A 20,785-nucleotide genomic window follows, 5' to 3' on the forward strand; every position below is an offset into this window, starting at 1 on the left:
AACACGGATTTGTCATTCCCCAAATCCCACCCCACCAGTGGGAGGTTTAGAACAAACGGCAGGAAAGACTTCTCGGCCGGCCCAGAGGATCCAGCCCCACGGGAAGCCGGAAACACCCGCGGGGTCCAAAGACTTTTGGGCAGATCCACGGACGAGCATTTGTGTCGGGCCACGGGGGAGATTCGGAGATAGAGAGGGGAGAGGTGGAAGTGTCGGTGTCCGAGTCAGGGAGGGAGAGTCGGGGATGAGAAGAGAGAGTCAGGGGTGCTGGATGGACCCTGTTGGGTCACTGGGGGAGGATCGGGGATGTTGAATGGTCACTATGGGAGAGTCGAGGAGGGAGAGGGGAGAGTCAGGACTGTGGGATGGGTTTATCCTTAACCCTGCCGACTGGCTTCCAACCCTTCGGGCCCGGGCCGTCAGGGACGGGCATTCCTGGCTCCCATATGGCCGGGCTGGGCTGGCGGGCCTCTTCCCGGCTAAACGCGGGGTGTCCGGACTCAGGACGCCCGGCCGGGGCTCACGGGGTCCGACCTACTGAGGCCGCCATCAAACCCTCCAATCTACCCGCCTTCCCCTCGACCAAAGCGCTTCCACATTAGTGTCCCGTTGTGACACGTTGGATTCTCCCCATTCTTCAGATGGGGAAAGGGAGGGCCGGGATGATTGACAAGCCCTCTCCCTCCCCGCCCAGGGTCTGCAGCGTCGGTCCGGGGAAACGCGCCCAGGGGAGTAGGCGGGACGTGCAGGGAGCGGAGAGTGAAAAGAGAAGATAATAATAACAATAATAATAATGAGTGGTATTTGTTAAGCGCTTACCGTACTCTCAGCGGCAAGAGCACGGGCTTGGGAGTCAGAGGACGTGGGTTCTAATCCCCGCTCCTCCACTTGTCTGCCGGGTGACCTAGGACCAGCCACTTGACTCCTCTGTGCCTCAGTTCCCTCATCTGTAAAATGGGGTTGAAAACTGTGAGCCCCACGTGGGACAACCTGTTGACCCTGTATCTCCCCCAGAGCTGAGAAAGGTGCTCGGCACATAGTAAGCCCTTCGCAGATACCGTCATTATCCTCATCATTATTATCATTCCCCCGGGGCCGCGGGGGGGAAGGACACGGAGCCAGGAGATGGCCGGGGAAACTTTCTTTCCCTCCTTCCTCCCCGGGGGATCCCCCTCCCCGGGACCCTTCTCTTACCCCGGCTCCTCCCGGTGTCTCTGCGGTCCCGCTGTCTCTGCGCTCTCGTCGTCTCTGCGCTCTCGACGTCTCCGGGGGCTGGTCCGGGGGGGGGTCTCTCTCGGAGGGTCCCTGCCCTCCTCCGGCCGATTCCCTCCCCAGTCGCCCCCTCGGACCCCGGTGGGGGGGTCTCTCTCCCTGACTATCTCTCTGCCCCCGTCTGTCTCCTCGGCTCTCTGTCTCTCCGTGTGTCGCTGTCCCTGTCTCCCTTGAACGCCCTGTCTCTGTCTCTCCGAGTCTCTGGGGCTCTGAGTCAGCCTTGCCCAAGGTCTGTCTGTCTGTCTGTGGGCTTGGCCGCCTCCTCTCCCCTCTGGCCCCCGGCCCCCGCCCCTTCGTCCCTTCCTCTTTCCCGCCCCCCTTGGTCCCCGGCGGCCCCCCGGTGGTCCTCCCGCCTTCCCTCCGCCCCCTCTCGGGGCCCGGCGGCAAAGCCAGGCCTGCGGGGGGCCGGGCAGAAATGAGGAGGGGGCTCCCCAACTCACCTGCCCCACAGGTGCCCTTCGGGAAGCCCCACCCCCGCCCAGCCGGCCCCCTGGCTCCCGCGGGGACGGCTCAGCGCAAACCATCGCCGCTAATAATACTAATAATAACGTTGATATTTGTTAAGCGCTTACTACGTTCTAAGAGCAGGGGGAGATCCAGGGTCATCAGGTTGTCCCTCGTGAGGCTCTCAGTCTTCATCTCCATTTGACAGATGAGGGAACCGAGGCACAGAGAATAATAATAATAATGTTGGTATTTGCTAAACACTTATGTGCAGAGCACTGTTCTAAGCGCTGGGGGAGATACAGGGTCATCAGGTTGTCCCTCATGAGGCTCGCAGTCTTCATCTCCATTTTACAGATGTGGGAACTGAGGCCCAGAGAAGTGAAGTGACTCGCCCACAGTCACAATCACCCAGCTGACAAGTGGCAGAGCTGGGATTCGAAGCCATGACCTGTGACCCCCAAGCCCACGCTCTTTCCACTGAGCCACGCTGCTTCACTATTGGAAACGCAAGTCAAGGGCCCGTCCTGCTGCCGGCGGGGACGGCTTTCCCTCCTCGCCCCTCAGCCCGGGGCTGGAGATCTCCCTCCTCACTTCGGGCTGAAGGAGAGACGGCAGAGTCTGGGGGCAGCCCCCTGGGTGCCTGACCGGTGCCCACCCCCGTGGCAAGGGGCCGGCCGTACTGCCGTGAGCCCGGGGGTTGAGCGTGCAAGAGATTATCTCTCCCCGACGCTCACAGGGTACGGAAACACCCTCACCACCGGCATCCAAGCCGGGACGGTGCCTTCTCTATACCTGCCGTCCCTCCACCCCCTATCTTCACGATGCCGAGCTCCACTCTGCGAGCAGAGCACTGTGCTGATCTCTGCCCTTTGTGCAGAACGTCGTACTGAGCACCGACTGTGTCCATAGGGCCGTATTGAGCATCTTCCGTGTGCAGAGCACTACTGAGCACCTGCCGTGTGCAGAACACTCTTCTGAGCACCTACCATGTGCAGAGTGCTGTTCTGAGCACCTACCGTGTAGAGAGCACTATTCTGAGCGCCTGCAATTTGCAGAGCACTAGACTGAGAATCTACCCTATGCAGAGGTGGATTGAGAAGGTGTCGATCGGTGTACCGGCCCCGACTGGCTCTCGGCTCCTGGATTCTGGGTGGTGGGATTGGGCTGCCGGAGAGGAAGTCAGATTGTGTTGGCTAAACAATAGCCAAGCCATAACTGCCCCTCGGCTTCCGCTCCCGGGAAACCTGGCCCACTGGCAGCGTGGGGCTCAGACTGGGTTGGTCCAAGCTCCCTCCTCCCCAAAGCCCATTTATTGTGGCCTTGTCGGCTTGGGGCCCTCTGTCATATGGAGGGAGATGAGGCACAGATTCTGCTGGGATGGCCTGCCAGGATGGGTCTGGGGGAGAGGTGGGCCATCCCCTCCCTAGCTCCCTGGGTTTGGACCTGCTCTCCAGTGGCCCTGGGCAGCCAGCCCTGTCCCACGAGTGTGGGATGGAGGGTGACCCCATTCTGGGGGGCCGCTGACAGCACACCCACGTCTGGGGCTCTCGGATCCGGTGGGGACCAGAAGGTCACCACTGATGGTCGTGGACACCCGGGGACCAACAGGAAGGGCGGAGTTGCGGTCTTGCCCTGGAGGAGGAGGTTCGGGCCTGAACCACAGACGGGTGTTTGGATTACCTGAGGCATCGGCTAAGACTCCGCCCTGCCCTTCTTCACCCCGAGCTGGAGGCTGGGCTCGTGGCGGTTCCTACAAAGAGGGGGTCGGGTGAGACCCGAGGTCCAAAATGATGGTCTGAGCCTCCCTACTAGAGGCCCAGAGGGGCAGATGGATCAACCCCAGGCCCCTTGTCCATCTCTCACCAGCTCAGCCCCTCCCTCCGGTTGAGCTGAGCCCCACTGTCCATCTCTTTCTGGCCAAACCTGGCCCCGCTGTCCATGACCCGCTGGCCCCAGCCTCTCCATGGACCCCGACCCCGGGGAATGGATTGGAACCAAGATCCTCCGAATGCTAAAGCACCACTCTAAACTCTTTCCCAGAGCCCGTGGGAACGGGAACATTTCAGTTCACCACAAAAAACCTCCACCAAACAAAGCCCGGAGGAAATGTCAGGGGATGCAGGAGACATAGGGAGAGATAAGCTTGACCTCAACCAGCCTGAGAAAGCCCATTTTGAGATCGGGGGGTGGGGGGTGATTTATGAGAGTGGGAGAGAGGAAGGGAGAGACCCAGAGACAGTGGGAGAGAGGCAGAAACAGCAATGGAGAGAGGGCAGGGACAACAAGGGAGACTGTAAACTCTTTAGGGGCTGGGAACATGTCTACCAACTCTGGTACTCTCCCAAGTGCTTAGTACAGGACTTTGCACACAGTAAGCTCTCAATAAATACCACTGATTGATGGGGAGAGAGATAGAGCCTCTTTCACTAGGCTGTTATGGAGGCCAGGGAAAAGACTCTTGTTTTTGGCATATTCTCCGAAGTGCTTAATACGGTGCTCCGCATTCGGTGAGTGCTCGATATTCAACATTTCCAGATTGTCGGTTTGTTGGATGGATGGATTAATGGATGGATTGATGGAGAGAGAGATTGATGGATGGTTGGTTGGATGAGTGAGTGAGTAAGTTGATGGCTGGCCACGGTGGTCCTCTGTTCCTGCAGACCAACCGACACATCTCCCCGTCCTGGCAGGGAGCTGCTTCAGGTAAGGACCATTTGTGGCTGGGTGATCTGGGAAAGGGAGGGGATCGACCAGCCAAACATCCTCTTTCTTCTGGAGAGCCCGATCCTTTAATAAAGAAAAATGGTCACTGGCAGGAGGGGTGAAGTAGGGATGAGAAGGAAGAGTGAGGGAGCAGGGGATAGTTCAGCACAGTGTCCCCCCGGGCACCACTCTCTCCCCCTCTCTGCCCTGTCCCTCCCATTTGGGATGCACAGGACCCAGGCTCCTTCTCTCTCCCTGATGGTCCCCTTGCCCGGCCCAGCCCAAGACCCAGCGCCCAGGACCCTGTGCCCAGAAGCCAGCTCCCAAAGGCCAGTGCCCAGACGCCAGCACCCAGAGCCCGCTGCTGTTCCCGGCTGCTGCTAAATTTGTCCAGCCGAGGAGGAAGCCAGGAATTCCATGTGGAAAGTGGCCGTCTCTCTCTGGGAGGAATGTTTCCATGTGCGGAGGTTGGGAGTGGGGGTTGCCCACTGTCTCGGTCCCTCCAGATGAAGAGGGTGACAGCTGGGCCACAGTGACCCGGGGCAGCCCCAGGAATCTGGGTCCTGATTCCTAACCTTGGTTCCCACAACAGAGCGGTCCGCTCGGCCGGAACACGGGTCTTCCCTGGGCTCGGTGGGGCTAAGCATGAGCGGAGGCCAGGAAGCGTCCGGCCGGAGGTGTGAGCCGCGTCTGCAGGAGGACACGGAGGAGCGCCCCGTGGACCTGCCTGTGTGGGGAGACTGGACGGCCTCTCGGAACCGGGCAAATTCTTCATGGGAGGTCTCGCAACACTTCAACCTGGGATGCAGGGAGGCCTAGGGAAAAGAGCCCGGTCCTGTCAGTTAGAGAAGCTGGGTTCTAATCCTGGTTCTTCTGTATGACCTTGTGCAAGTCCTCATCTGTAAAATGGAGATTCAACTTCCGTTCTCCCTCCTACTTAGACTGTGAGCCCCAAGAGGGACAGGAACTGTGTTTGACCTGATTAACTTGTATCTATCCCAATGCTTAGGACAGTGCTTGGTGCATAATAAGTGCTTAACACATACCGTGGTCATCATCATCAACCGGGAGAAGTGATGGTGCCGGCTTCAATTCAGCACTGACTCTGTCAAGCAATGGGGCTGATACAAGGAAATCAAGTCAGACACAGGGCTCGCGGTCTTAGGGGGAGAGGGAGGAGGGATCTTATCCCTATTTCAAAGAGGAGGAAACTGAGGCCCAGAGAGGTTCAGTGACTAACCCCAGGTCACAGAGTAGGCCAGGGACAATGCTGGAACTAGAACCTGAGTCTTCTGGGTGTCTCCTTCTAGAATGTCAGCTCCTTGAGGGCGGGGATCATATTTACCAACTCTATCGTGTTATCCTCTCCCAAGCGCTCATTACAAGGTTCTGCACACAGTAAGTACTCGAAAAATAACTGATAGACTGATCCTGACCCCTAGACGTGGTCAATAATAATAACTGTGGCATTTGTTAAGTGCTTACTGTGTGCTGAGCACTGGGGTAGAAAAAAGACACTGAGGTTGGACATAGTCCCCGTCCCACAGTCTAAGGCAGGAGGGAGAACAGATTTTCCTATTAACCCCATTTTACAGAGGAGGTAACTGAGGCCCAGAGAAGTGAAGGGACTTGCCCAAGGTCACAGGGCAGGCAGGTAGCAGAGCCGGGATTAGAACCCAGGTCCCTTGACTCCCAGGCCAGCGCTCTTTCTGCCGGGCTGCACTGCTTCCATCAGGCCAAGCAGCCTCGCCGCAGGGCTTAGCCTTCCAGGGGCAGACCCGCAGTGGTTCCCGACATCGTTTTTGTCCCGGCTGGGGCCGGGTGGTACCGATTGCTGGGGGCCGCCGCCCACGGGAAGACCGGAAGGGAACTCTCCTCTCCCCTCTGAGCGAGCGCCATTCCGAGGCAGCTGGGGCCGACCCGGGGCTGGTTGGGGAGGGGGCCCGGAGGTCTTCTTCCGACTCCCCTGCCCCTCCCCTGTCTCCCTGGGACAGCTGAGGCTTCGAAAGAGGCCGGGGAGGCCGGGGGAGGGGCTGCCCAGCCGCCCCACTCATCGTTGTCTGGCGGGGCTGAGGAATGGGCCCCCGCGGCCACCGCCGCCAGCGCCGGAATCGCCAGATGGTCAGCGGCCGCCCCGAGACGCCGATAAAGATAGCCGGCCTCCGACGGAGAGCCGGGGTCCGAACCGGAGGGATTTGGTGGGAAATGCTTGTCGAGGACCTTCCCTCCCCAGATAAGATCCACTCTGCTCTCAAACTCTGCCCTCACCCCCAGCCCCTCTTACCCCCGTACTCTCTCCGTCGCTCTCGTTCTCTGTCCCCATTTCACTCTTGCTACTCCCCTCTTGTCCCTCATCCCTCTTCCAGCCTCCACATTGAAGTATGGAGTCCCTAGTAAGGGGCTTGTTAACCAGTCTCGGTGCCTCTGGGAGCAAAGCCAGAGCCGGAGCCCGACCTGGAGGCGGAAATGAGGCTGGAGCCGGAGTTGGAGCCAGAACTGAAGTCGGATCTGGAACTGGAAGTGGAGCTGGAGCTGCAGACAGGCCAGGGCTGGGCCTGGACCCAGAACTAGAGCTGGATCTGGAGCAGGAGCAAAAGCTGGAGCCGGGGGTGGAGGTCAACCTGCAGTCGGAACTAGAGCTGGATCTGGAGCTAGGCTGGAGCCAGAACTTGCTGTCTCATAGGAGGGGCTTTTGCTCCAGGTTGAGGTGGGGAGGGGGCCTCTTTGGTCACGGGCTCGGGAAGGTGGTAGGGGAACTCTGCTCTCGTCTCTTCCGAGGTGGGGCTTCTTGTGGGAGTTCGGGTCCCCCGCCTGTGCAAGGGAGAGGTCCCCTGGGAACTATTGGGTGGATGGCAGAGAGACAGGCCCAGGAACACCCCTTTTCCATCCTGGCCCTGCTGCCCAGACAGAGCGGAGCCCTGGCCTTGTTAGCAACACTTCATTATCATCATCATCATCATCATCAACAATGGTATTTATTGAGCACTTACTGTGGGCAGAGTGCTATACTAAACACTTGGGAGAGGACTACACGCCAGAGACGGCAGACCCATTCCCTGCCTCTGCTGGCTGAGGATCCCACCTTGGCCCGCCTCGGCTCGGCTCCCGGCCCTTCTGATACCGGCTGATCTCACCGGCGTTGGCCGCGCCACTGACATCACGCCATTACTGCCACCGCCACGGCCGTACCACCTCCACGCTCTCCGCCGTGACCTTGCCGTGTATTCCCACCTCAGCAATGCCACCGTGACCAAACCATCGCCTCTTCACACCACCGCCAGTTGGGTCTTGGGGCTTCTGGCTTGTTCCCCTCAGCCCATGGGGCCTTCTCCTATCTCCATCAATAATAATAATAATCATGATACTTGATAAGGCCTTTCTATGTGCCAATCACTGTTCCAAGCGCTGGGGTAGATACAAGTTAATCAGGTAGGACATAGTCCCGGTCCCACCTTTGGCTCACACTCTTATCCCCATTTTGCTGATGAGGTAACTGAGGTAAAGAGAAGTGAAGTGACTTGCTCAAGGTCACAGAGCAGACCTGTGGTGGAGTCGGAATTAGAACCCAAGTCCTTCTGATTCCCAAGCCCGGGCTCTATCCACTAAACCACGCTGCTTCCTTGGCCAGTAGCCCCCCTTCCCCGAGCCCCTTGAGGATTCTGGCTCCTGCTCCACCCCCGGGGCTCAGTGGGCGGTCGCAGTGATCAGGGAAGAACCTGGAATCACCACTGAGGCAGCAGCTCCCACTGCGAGATAATTGCACATTTGAATTCCCATTGTAAAGCCCAGCTGGAAAAAGTTGGGGCTTCTTTTCTGCTTCCTTCCTTCCCTTCTGCTTGACCGGCAACTCCTTGAGGACAGGGATTATGTCTTTTACTTCTGTTGTATGTTCCTAAGCACCCAGGAAAATGCTCCACACACAGAAGGCATCCAGTACAGTGTGCTTTGCCCATAGTAGAAGTCTAAAACAATGCTCTACCCAGTATGGACACCCAATATAATGTTCTGTATACAGTGGACACAGGACAGCAATCTGAACTCAGTAGGGTGCAGTGGGGGATGAAAACTCCAGGGAGAAGAAGAGAGACTGAGACCAAGAGATACAGGGGCCCACACCGCAGAGACAGGGACTCAGAGAGATATGCCCAGAGACACATTCACAAAAATAGATACCTACTAGAAGACAGGCAAAGACTAGAGAGAGACACACACACAGAAAAAGATAGACCCAGAAAGAAGAGAGAGCGACAGATATACAGAGACAGGGACACACGCACGGATCTAGAGAGACTGTGAGCCCTCAGCACTTTGTTCCTCGACTTACCCACCAGGATCCTCAGTCAGCAGGGAGCCAGTTACTGGAACCCAGGTCGGGGGGAGCCTGGTCTCCAAGCCCCCATCTGTGGGGAGCCAGTTATCTGAAGCCTGGCGGCAGGGGGTCGGTTATAGAAACCAGCTGGGGAGAGCCAACGCAGACGACGGGGAGCTCAGATGATGGAAACCAGCAGGATTTTGCTCTCTCAGACAGCCATTGCCCAATCAGGTTCATTTTTCCATTTGCCCCCTGAATAACTGTGCTTCGGAGGGTCAGATTGGGTCACTGACGATCTGCTGGCCCTTTGAGCCCCATGACCCCAGTGACCCCAGCCCAGGGCCTCGCCCTTGGGCCGCACGTGCTCCTCCTCAGACCTGGTGATCTGGCTGGCCATCCAAATCTCTTCCCTCCAGTCTTGGGGCCCCCAGACCTACCTCTCTCTCTACCCACTGTTCTACCCTCTCCCACCCAACCTCAGGGGCGCCACTCCGACTCCTCCCAGAGAGACACAGCCCGGGGGTCATCAAGCAGGATGTGTCTGTTTATTGTTATGTTGTACTCCAGCAAGTGCTTAGTACAGTTCTTTGCACACAGTAAATACGATCGACTGCCTGACTGAATGAATGAGCAGCATTGGGAAACAGAAGTGGCACGGAGGCTGCTGCTTGCTGACTGAGCCCAGGGCAGCCCCCTACCATGGGGGGTACAAACACAGGGCAGAGTCCTCTCCACTCTTGGAGGTGCCGGGGTCCCAGCCACTGGAGGTCTGGCATGGGTTAGGGTTGGTCCCATTTGCACAGGGGACCTCCCCCCGCTCCCCTCGGGCCCCACAGGGGTTTAGGGGGCTGCAATCCAGCAGAGAATCTGGGTGAGGACCCGCGTTCCCAAAATGGGGTTCCCGCCAGGGTGGGAGGAGCAAAACTCCACTCCCCATTTCACTCCCGCCCACCCCACCTGTCCTACCAATCTTCCCGCGTCCACGATGCTAGCTCTGCCGGTCAGCACCGAGTCGGTCGCCTCATCCTCACGATCCGGCTCTCAGGGAGAGCTCCAGGGAGGAAGGCTGGTGGAGGGAAGGGGGCAGGGGTTAAACTTCAGTGGTGGCTCCAGGTTTGCGGGAGAATCAAAGGCCAACTATGGCTACGTGGTTGTGGAGGATCAAAGATAAGCTGTCAGATTGAAGACTCAGAAGTGCCAGACTGGGCACCTCCTGTGTGCAGAACTCTGTCCTGGGCACCTGCTGGGTGCAGAGCTATTTACTGGGCACCTACTTGGTGCAGAGCTCTGTACTGAGTGTCCCTCTGGACTGAGTTGTATACTGAGCAGCTACTGTGTGCAAAGCTCAGCACTGAAGACCTCTTGTATGCAGAGCTCTGTGTGCCTAATTCTAAGATCAGTGCTGCCCTGAGGACCTGCTGTGTGCAGAGTCCTGAACCTAGGTACCTGAGGAACACAATAATTAATAACAATAATAATAATACTAATAATAACTGTGGTATTGGTTAAGCACCTACTATGTGCTAAGGACTACACTAAGCCCTGGAGTAGATACAAGATAATCAGGTCTTACATGAGGCTCACAATCTAAATAGAAGGGAGAACAGGTATCGAATCCCCATTTTGCAGATGAGGGAAGTGAGGCATAGAGAAGTGAAGTGACTTGCCCAAGGTCACAGCACTGGTAAGTGACAGAGCCAGGATTAGAATCCCTGTCCTCTGACTCCCCGGCCCCTGCTCCTTCTGCTAAGCCCCACTATTTCCCTGTCATACGGTAGAAGAAGATACAGTCCCTGTCCTCTAAAAGCTTCAGAGTGATAGCAGTTCTTTTGCAGGAGAAATCAGAGGAGCTTCCAGTCCTCCCTTGTTATTTTGTTGTTGTTTTCTCTCCCAAGCACTTAGTACAGTGCTCTGCACACAGTAGGTGCTCAATAGATTCCACCGACCGACTTTCCCAAAGCTTTTATCTCGCAAGTCTTCTTGTTGGTTCAGGAGTCGTCTGCATCCCGGAGCTCTCCCGGAGCCCTCCCCGTTCCCAGATCTGGCGGCGCCGGAGTCACCGGAGGGCTCTTCTGACATCCAGCAGGGATTTCTCCATCATCCCATCTGCCTGCCGCCCAAGCCTCCGAAGAATGGCCCTCCCAACGACCGCGGGGCCCGGCCCCGGATTCCGTCACATCCTCGATCCGCCTCGTCTCCCGCCGCGAGACAGGTGCTCTGTCTCAAGCCTCGGCTCTGATTTGGTGTGTCTTGGCTCTCTAGTCCATGCGAGCTGTCTGAGTCAGCGGCGGTTTCTCGCACGTGGGTCCCCAACACCAACCTCTCCCGTTTCTCTCTGTCCCGTCAGGGAGACGGGCCCTGGGAAACGGCATTCATTCGTTTTCTTGAGTAGTTGCTATTTCGGACTTGGGTAAGCCTCCCCAGCTGTGTTCTGAGTGGGCCCGAACCTTCCCTTGGCCGTCTCTCTCCACTCCGGCTCTGCCCGGCTCTGGGGCGAGGAGCTGTTTTCAAAACCAGTCAATCAGTCAATCGTATTTATTGAGCGCTTACTATGTGCTACCGAGCGCTTGAGAGAGTACAATGTAACTATATAATAGACACATTCCCCACCCACAATGAACGATCTAGAAGGGGAGACATGTCAAGCAGCATGGTGTAGTGGACAGAGCCAGGGCTGGAAGTCAGAAGGTCGTGGGTTCTAATCCCCTCTCCACCACTTATCTGCTGTGTGTCCTTAGGCGAGTCACTTTACTTCTCTGCAACTCAGCTACTTCATCTGCAAAATGGGCATTAAGACTGTGAGCCCCACGTGGGACCACCTGATCTCCTCGTATCTATCCCAGCGCTTAGAACAGTGCTCTGCACATAGTAGGCACTTAACAAATACCATTCTTCTTCTTCTTCTCTGTGCCTTAGTTATCTCATCTGTAAAATGGGAATGGAGACAGTGAGCCACACGTGGGACAGGGATCGCGTCCAACCCCATTTGCTTGTATCCACCCCGGCACTTAGTACCGTGCCTGGCACGTGGTAAGCGCTTCACAGATCGATTTATCTATTTATTTATTTCCCTTAATGTCCGTCTAGATGGTGAGCTCTTCGTTGGCAGGAATGAGTCTGCTTGTTGTTATACCGTCCTCTCCCAAGCACTTGATACAGTGCTTTGCACCCAGTAAGCGCTCGATAAATATGATCGAATGAATGAAATGCCATTATTATTATTTATATTTAAAAAGGCATTCATTCAATCTTATTTACTGAGCGCTTACTGCGTGCAGAGCACTGTACTAAGCTCTTGGAGAGTACCATTGGGCAACAGATAGAGACCATCCCTGGCCACCAACGGGCTGACGGTCTAGAAGATATGGAGGGATAGGGACATAAGTCCTTTGGGGCGGGGTGAGTATGAATAAGGGAGCAGGTCAGGGCGTCGCGGGAGGGAGTGGGAGAAGAGGACAGGAGGAGGGTTGAGGCAGGGAGGAAGGGAGGGAGGGAGGGCCTCCTGGAGGAGGCGTGGGGCGGGGTGGGCCCTAGGGTGGGGTCGGGGCCCGCGGCGGCTCGGTGGGGCGCGCGCGCCCTCTAGTGACCATACTCCCCCTGTTCGGGCCCTCGGTTTTCTTCTTCCTCTTCTGCTCCTTCTGCTTCTGCTGCTGCTGCTGCTGCTGCATCTCCTTCTTGTCCTTCTTGTCCTTCTTGTCCTTCTCCTTCTTCTCCTTCTCCTTCTCCTTTTCCTCCTTCTCCTCCTTCTCCTTCTCCTCCTCCTCCTTCTCCTCCTCCTCCTCCTTCTCCTTCGTCTTCTCCTTCTCCTTCTCCTCCTTCTCCTTCTTCTCCTCCTCCTTTGTCTTCTCCTTCTCCTCCTTCTCCTTCTTCTTCTCCTCCTCCTCCTCCTTCTTCTTCTCCTTCTCCTTCTCCTCCTTCTCCTTCTCCTCCACCTTCTTCTTCTCCTTCTCTCCTTCTTCTTCTCCCTCTTCTTCTTCTCCTCCTTCTTCTCCTTCTTTTTCTTCTTCTTCTCCTCCTCTTCCTCCTCCTCCTCCTCTTCTTCCTCCTCCTCCTCCTTCTTCTCCTTCTTCTCCTTCTTCTCCTCCTTCTCCTTCTTCTCCTCCTTCTCCTCCTTCTCCTTCTCCTTCTTCTCCTTCTTCTCCTCCTTCTCCTCCTTCTTCTCCTTCTTCTCCTCTTTCTCCTTCTTCTCCTCCTTCTCCTTCTTCTTCTTCTCCTTCTTCTTCTTCTCCTTCTTCTTCTCCTTCTTCTTCACTACAGGCCCTGAACTATGACTACAAGCTCTTTGTGGACAGGGATTTTCACTGTTTATTGTTGTATTGTACTTTCCCAAGTGCTTTGTACAGTGCTGTGAGCACATAAAGCGTTCAGTAAATACAATCGATTGATTGAATGAATGAATAAATACTAAGCACTGGGGTGGATGCAAGCAAATTAGATTGGACAAAGTTCCTGTCCCATGTGGGGCTCAAACTCTCAATCCCCATTTTATAGATGAGGTAACTGAGGCCCAGAGAAGTAAAGTGACTCGCCCAAGTGCACACAGCAGGCAAATGGCAGAGCCAGGATTAGAACTCATGACCTCCTGACTCCCTGGCCGTGCTCCCTCCACCACACCATGCTGCTTTGAGGTCGATGGTGTTGAGAACTCCCTTCCTCAGGGACCTCTGATTTTCCAGGCCCTGGCAGGGGAAGAGATGGGAGAGGCTTCCTGACCGGGCCCGGGGTGCCCCCCTCTCTTACCGGGGGGGCTTTTGGGGGGATGGTGCCGAAGGCTGATTTCTGGCTAAGCAGATTGAGGAAAGATAGCTTTGTGCCCTGGGAACTGCGACGAGAGGAGGTCATGGGGTCGTGCGCCCTGGAGCCAACCCAATCTGCCCTCACGCATGAACTGCTCCGCTCAATGGGGCCGCCCCCGTCTGCCTCGCCTACCGTCTGAGTGGAAAATCCCCACGGAATTCAGAGCCCCCTGGCCCCCTGCCCCAGGCCCCTCTCTGAACAAACAGGGCTGGAGCCGAGCCTCTGCCTTCTCCGGAGGGGGTCCACCTGACACCGAAATCCCCTCTTGGATGGTCTGGGGTGGGTCCCTGGAAGGAGAGTCAGTGGTGGAGAGGGGAGAGTCAGGAGTGTGGGATGGTCCACGCTGGGTCTCTGGAGGGAGAGTTAGGGATGGAGAGGGGAGAATCAGGGGTTTTGGTTGGCCCTTGCCTAGCCATGAGGGTGGGTATCCAGGAAAGCGCATTCGCGACTCTCCTCTCTATCCTTGATTCTCCCTCCAGTGACTCAGCGTGAACCATCCCACACTCCTGACTCTCCCCTCTCCGTCCCCGACTCTCCCTCCAGTGAGAGTCTGGGGCTTCACTTGGAGTCTTTATGGGGAGCAAACCCCACCCTGCTCCCCCCACAAGGGTCTCTGAGCTCCCCGGGGGCTCCTTGGAAGTCACGGAGGACCACGAGTGACTGCCTTTGTGCCAAGTGCCGGGGAGAACTCTGAACTTACACCCACTGTGGAAAATCCGCTCCGAAGCCCTTAGCCAACCATCATCAGCCTACCTCGGTCCCATGGCCGCCCGCTAGCGGGTAGGCAGGCTCAAGTGGGGTCACCTCTCACTTCCCTGACTGTACATGGCTTCTCTCTAACCCTGCCTGGGATTGGGAGGTGGAGTGAGGGGAGAGCAGAGCCTCCCTTGCCCTGAGGTAGCAACTACCACTCAGGTTGACTCTGGTCAATGAACAAGTCCAACCGAAAGGCACTAAAGACCTGGCTGCGTATCCCAGGCTAATGTCTTTTCAATCTTTCTTGGGGGAGTAGGAGGGAGTTAAAACAGCAGCAGCAGCAGCCGCCCCTCGCTGATTGTTAGTTAAGGAGACCTGCTCTGTGTAACTATCTGTAATTCTGATTTATCCCTTTGCTCTTCCCTCCTCCCAACCTCAAAGCGCTTATGTACGTAGCTGTAATTTTATTTATTTGTACTGATATCCGTCTCCCCTACTGTAGACTGCGAGCTGGTTGTGGACAGGGAATGTCACTATTTATTGTTGTATTGTACTTTCCCAAGCGCTTAGTACAATGCTCTGCACACAATAAGCGCTCAAGAAATACGACTGAGTGAGTGAGTGAATGTGGGTTGAGTCCGATGAGGTGCATTTGGCCTATGACTCTGATTTGGGGGTTCCGATCCCCCTATGCAACATTCCTGTGGCGAGGGGAGAGGAAGACTGGTGTGTCTGTTGTATTGTTATATTGTCCTCTCCCAAGCGCTTGGTACAGTGATCTGCACACAGTAAGCACTCGATAAATACAACTGACCGAAAACAAGGAATTTCCTCGGCCAGGGAAGGTGCCCTTGTGTGGGTTGGGCTTGTGCCCACTGCTCTCCTCCCCAACCCCCCACTCCTGAGGCCAGCACCCTGCCCAGTCTCCTCTCCCCTATTGTTTTTCTTGTGACACCCACCCCCGCCCCGCCCACCCTCTCCCTTCATAAACGGTGTCCAGACGCCTGCAGCCCACAAACCCACCCTTTGGTCCCGTTGCACAGACGTGCCCAGAAGGAGAGGCCAAGGAGAATCATCAAGGTAGGCAGCCACGCCCCCTCTGCTCCCTCCCACACTGGGGGGTGGGGGGACCCAGGCACACGCACGCGTACACACACATACACACACTCTCATGCACATGGTCGGTTCCCTCTGGCGAGTTGTATCTCTCCCCCTTCCCACCTCCTGTCTCTGCTGGGGACCTGGAGATATTCCAGAACTGGAGCTGGGTTCTAATTTGGGTTTGGGGGCGCTGGGTGTGGGATGTGGCAAGGGGGGCGGGCTGGGATGCCAAGCTCAGCCTGGAAGGTTGGAGGGTCCTTCGTGGGGAGCCATGAAACCGGTGGGCCCAAATGAAGCCTCCCTCTCGAACGAGCCTCCCTCTCGAACCCTGCTCCTGGAGGCCCAGAAAAGGAGGCTGCTGGGTGAGGAGCCGGTGGGCCCGGAGCTGGACCTGAGAGGGGGTTGTGGAGCCCGGTGGAGGACTCGTGACGACTGAGTGAGTTGGGGTCTCTGGGGGCCTCGCAGAGCTCTTTAATAACCCTGGAGTCTGCTATGATAGCCAAGGGCTGGGGGCTGCTGGCTCAGGTTGGGATCAGGAGCTCTGGAGGGAGGGGAGATGGTGCCGTTGCGTCCTCTGGGGGCGGATGGACCCCGGTTCCCATTGGGAGGTGGGACCCCCCACGTGAGATGCCCCCAGGCTTGTTCTCCACCTCAGGACCCCATCCGGGGGTTTTGCTTTGCTGTCTCTCTCTCTGAGCAGGTCTGGTAGTTGATAGTCCCTGAGAAGCTCTTCTCAATCCGTAATCAGTTGTATTTGTCCAGTGCTTATTGTGTGCAGAGCACTGTACTAATCGCTTGGGAGAGTACTATATCATAGACACGTTCCCTGCCAAGGAAACTTCCAGTCTAGGGGACAAGAGCTCACTGTTTATGTATGTAGACACATACAAACTTGATTATATTGTTATATTGTACTCTCCCAAATATTTAGTACAGTGCTCTGCACACAGTAAGAGCTCAATAAATGAAGCTGATTTATTGATTGATTGATTGATGGAGGTATGGACACCTATTCAGATGCTCCCGCTCACCCAGGAGAGGAAGGGGTTTGCCTGGAAGCCTCTTTTCCTTTCCAGGGACCCCATCGGGGTCCTGGTTAGTGGTCAGTCCCCTACCGGGGCCTGTCTGAGGGCTCAGGGAGCTTTGCGAATAAATTCTGGGCTTTGGCATTTCGTTTGGTAAACTTTCACCCGACCTCATTCAGCTGTAGCATAAGTCCTGGGGAGGGTCCCTATCTTTATGCAGCTGCAGCAGGGGTCCCCGGTGGGGGGGTCTTCAGCTCTGTATGCAGACCTGGTCGGGGGGAGTCACTGTCTTTTTCATTCAATAGTATTTATTGAGCGCTTACTATGTGCAGAGCACTGTACTAAGCGCTTGGGATGAACAAGTCGGCAACAGATAGAGACAGTCCCTGCCGTTTGACGGGCTTACAGTCTAATCAGGGGAGACGGACAGACAAGAACAATGGCAATAAATAGAGTCAAGGGGAAGAACATCTCGTAAAAACAATGGCAACTAAATAGAATCAAGGCGATGTACAATTCATTAACAAAATAAATAGGGTAACGAAAATATATACAGTTGAGCGGACGGGTACAGTGCTGTGGGGATGGGAAGGGAGAGGTGGAGGAGCAGAGGGAAAAGGGGAAAATGAGGCTTTAGCTGCGGAGAGGTAAAGGGGGGATGGCAGAGGGAGTAGAGGGGGAAGAGGAGCTCAGTCTGGGAAGGCCTCTTGGAGGAGGTGATTTTTAAGTAAGGATTTTTGCCCCCTCAGTCTTCCCTCCCCCCTCCACCCCGCAGGCGGAGAGAAATGGGTGATTGGAGCTTTCTGGGGAACATTCTAGAGGAGGTGAACGAGCACTCGACCGTCATCGGCCGGGTCTGGCTGACCGTCCTGTTCATCTTCCGCATCCTGGTGCTGGGTACGGCGGCCGAGTTTGTCTGGGGTGACGAGCAGTCGGACTTCGTGTGCAACACGCAGCAGCCCGGCTGCGAGAACGTGTGCTACGACGAGGCCTTCCCCATCTCCCACATCCGCCTCTGGGTCCTGCAGATCATCTTCGTGTCCACGCCGTCGCTCGTGTACGTGGGCCACGCCGTGCACCACGTGCGCATGGAGGAGAAGCAGAAGGAGCGCGAGGCGGAGGCGGCAGCCCGGAGGCCAGCGGGAGAAGGGGATCGCTCACCCCCGGCCGGTGGCGGCGACCAGGGCCACGGGAAGCGGGGGCCGTCCAAGGGCACCAAAAAGTTTCGGCTGGAAGGCACGCTTCTCCGCACCTACATTGGCCACATCGTCTTCAAGACGCTGTTCGAGGTGGGCTTCGTTGTGGGCCACTATCTCCTGTACGGCTTCCGGATCCGGCCCCTCTACCGCTGCAGCCGCTGGCCCTGCCCCAACGTCGTGGACTGCTTCGTGTCCCGGCCCACCGAGAAGACCATCTTCATCCTCTTCATGCTGGCCGTGGCCTCCGTGGCCCTCTTCCTCAACCTCCTGGAGATCGGCCACCTGGGCCTCAAGAGGGTCCGGGCGGCCTTCGGCCGGCCGGCCGAACCCCGGTCCCCGGGGGGCCCCGCCGAGACGTCCGTCCGCTCCGTCGCCGTGTCCTCGGTGCAGAAGGCCAAGGGCTACCAGCTCCTGGAGGAGGAGCAGATCGTGTCCCGGTACTTCCCGCTGACCGACGTCGGGGTGGTGGAGACGGGGGCCCTGGGGGACCTGGGTCCGGTCTACGCCGAGACCCTCCCTTCCTACGCGCAGGTGGAGGGGCGGGAGGTCGGTGGGGAGGAGCAGGAAGAGAAGCCAAGCCCAGTGGAGAATCAGGGGCTGCGGGAGAAGCCTGGGCTGGGGGATACACCGGGACTTGGGGAGACCCTGGGACTGGAAGAGAAGCTGAGGCTGCAGGAGAAGCTGGGGTTGGAAGAGAAGCTGGGACTGGAGAGGCTGGGGGTGGGGGGAGAGAAAGAGGGGAACGGGGAAGAGAGGAAGGAGGAGAAGGAGGTGGCGGAGGAGGAGACAGAGAATGGGGAAGACGAGACCTCCTCCGGAGAGAAGCTGGGACCAGCAGCCGCCGAGAAGCTCCCTTCGCTGCCTTCCGAGTGGACGTCCGACTCCCCCAGGCCCCTCAGCAGGCTCAGTGGGGCCAGCAGCCGGGCCCGGTCAGATGATTTGACTGTCTGAGAAGGAGGCCCCGCCCCGCCTGCCTGCCCCTGGAGCTGAGTGTGAGATCTCCTCAGCCCCTATCTTCCTACCCCCTCGCTGTCCCCCCGGCCTTCAGACTGGAAGGACACCAAAGTGGGGAGGGTGTTCTGAGAATCCACATTTCCAGGGATCAGAAGTGTCCAGTGTTCTCCACTCTCCCTACCGCCGGCTCCCTGCCCCTCATCCAGCCCAGCCCAGCCCAGCCCCTCCTCCTGACCACCGGCACAGGGACACTCTGGGCCCAGGGCACATGTGTGTGCAACTGGGTGTGCGCATTGTGGGAGTATGTTTGTGAGCAAGTGTGTGCACATGAGTGGGTCGTATAGGTATAGACGTACAACTGTGTGCATGAATAACCGTGTGGGGGAGGTTGGTGTGTGCATAAATATGTGTATCAATCGGTGTTCCTCTTGATGCCTTTGTAAACGGTCGTGCGCAGGATCTGTGAGGGAGCAGGAATTTGGCTGTACCTCTTCCACTCCCGCCACAGCTGGTGTGGTGGAGGAAGGGGTGGGCACTAGCTTTGGGGAGAGGGCAGGGCTACACAGAGTCAGGGATTTTTCTTTTCTAATGGTATTTGTTAAGCACTCACTATGTGCCACGCACTGTACTAAGTTCTGGGGTAGATACAAGATAATCAGGTTGGACACAGTCCATGTCCCACATGAGATTCACAGTCTTAATCCCCATATTTACCGATGAGGTAACTGAGGCACAGAGAAGTTAAGTGAGTTGCCCAAAGTCACACAGAAGACAAGCTGTGGAACTGGGATTAGAATCCAGGTCTTCTGACTCCTAGGCCCGTGCTCTTTCTGTCTCCTGTTACACTGCTGTGTAATTTTTGTCAAGTCTCTTAACCTCTCTGGGCCTCAACTTCTGCTCTGTAGAATGGGGGCAACCCTATGCCCCCTGCCCTCGACCTCCCCGAGACCTGTGTGAGGATGTGGCCCTGCCCCAAGAGGTTTGAGTTGGGGGGAGAGGGCCTCCGAGTAGAATGCCTGCGCCTTCTGCCTCTGCCTCGTCCTTCCTCCGGCAACCCTGCCTAGTGGGCACTGTCCAGGGCATTGTTTCCGCGTGGCAGAGGCCCCTAGGAGTGGGAGGGAGACCGTCCCTCTCTTCAGGTCTCCGAAAGACCAGCTCCGAGCCTTCGGGGTACATTTGAGAGCCTGAACTGCTGGGTAGAGTGGTGCTAAAGGTGGGCTGGGCTCCACCCTAGAGATCCGTGCATGTCTGGGGACGTGAAACATGGAAGGTGGAGCCCTTCCACCTGCTCCGGGGCCTGGCCCCTCATGGGGAGGGAAATGAGCTAATTGGGGTAGGGGGAGACCAGCCGGGCCCTGAAAGGGCATCGTGGTATCTCTGTTGCCCAGGGGTTGTGGTAGGGACCCTCTTTCTGGGGCATTTAAGGTAAGAGGGTATGTGTGTTTGTGTGTGTGTGTGTGTGTGGCAGGGGAGGGTTGCCTCAGAGAATGACACATGGAGAACCAGACCCTCATTCCATGCTCAAAAGGAGGAAATCTCCTTCCGGATCCCTAGACTAATGGAGTAGTGGCAGGGTGGGGGCTCCTGGATTGGTCGGAAAATGGTGGGAGCGGGGTCTTCTTCTTCCAGCCACCCTTCTGGGTACTCATCAGCCCCGAGGGGCAACCTGGGCCTCAGGAAACCCAGCGTGACCCACCCCTCTCCCTCTTTCCTCCCACCCTTCCTGCCCCTGCTGCTCCCGCCTGCACCCACCTCCCAAAACACTGCCCCAAGGACCCCAGGCTGAAGTTGGGACCAGGCCCAGAAGCTGGGCATCTTCTCAGAGCCGGATTGGGGCTGTTCTCCTCCCTCCAGCCTTAGAGGTGGCCCCGGGTGAGGAGAAAGCAGTCTCCTGGTCCAAAGCTGAGGTGTCCCGGGAAGAAGGGAGAGGGAAAGGAGGGGGTGGAGGGCATTACAGGAGGCCAGACCACCCCCCATCCCCACCCTGAGTCTCCCAGGCTTATCTCTGCTTCCCGGCTCCAGGAAGGGATTCCCAGAGGGAAGGGGGAAGGGACCAGGTTGGGGGCAATGCTAATCGAGCCATGTGACTTTCTCCAGCTTTGGTTTTCCCTCCTGTGAAACGGGATCTCAAACCACCTCCCGGAAAGCCCTTGGGGAAGAGGCTAGAGACGGTAGAAAGGCCTCTTGCTCCAAGCCCCGGCCCTGGGCGGCCCCCTACGTGTTGGGGTTTGAACCCCAATAAAACTCCCCTTGACTTTTCCGTGTCGGCGGCTGTCCTT

General features: G+C 57.1%; 1 protein-coding gene across 1 annotated transcript; it reads left to right on the forward strand.

The window, feature by feature from the left end:
* Positions 1-17,138: 17,138 nt before the first annotated feature.
* Positions 17,139-18,503, forward strand: GJA8 (gap junction protein alpha 8). Its single transcript, XM_029080938.1, has 2 exons — positions 17,139-18,272; positions 18,378-18,503. Exons 1-2 carry the CDS (start codon positions 17,139-17,141, stop codon positions 18,501-18,503), a joined length of 1,260 nt encoding a protein of 419 aa, XP_028936771.1.
* The last annotated feature ends 2,282 nt before the right edge of the window (positions 18,504-20,785 follow it).

This window comes from Ornithorhynchus anatinus, chromosome 16, assembly GCF_004115215.2.
Source record: "Ornithorhynchus anatinus isolate Pmale09 chromosome 16, mOrnAna1.pri.v4, whole genome shotgun sequence".
In the NCBI taxonomy this organism is placed as follows: Eukaryota; Metazoa; Chordata; class Mammalia; order Monotremata; family Ornithorhynchidae; genus Ornithorhynchus; species Ornithorhynchus anatinus.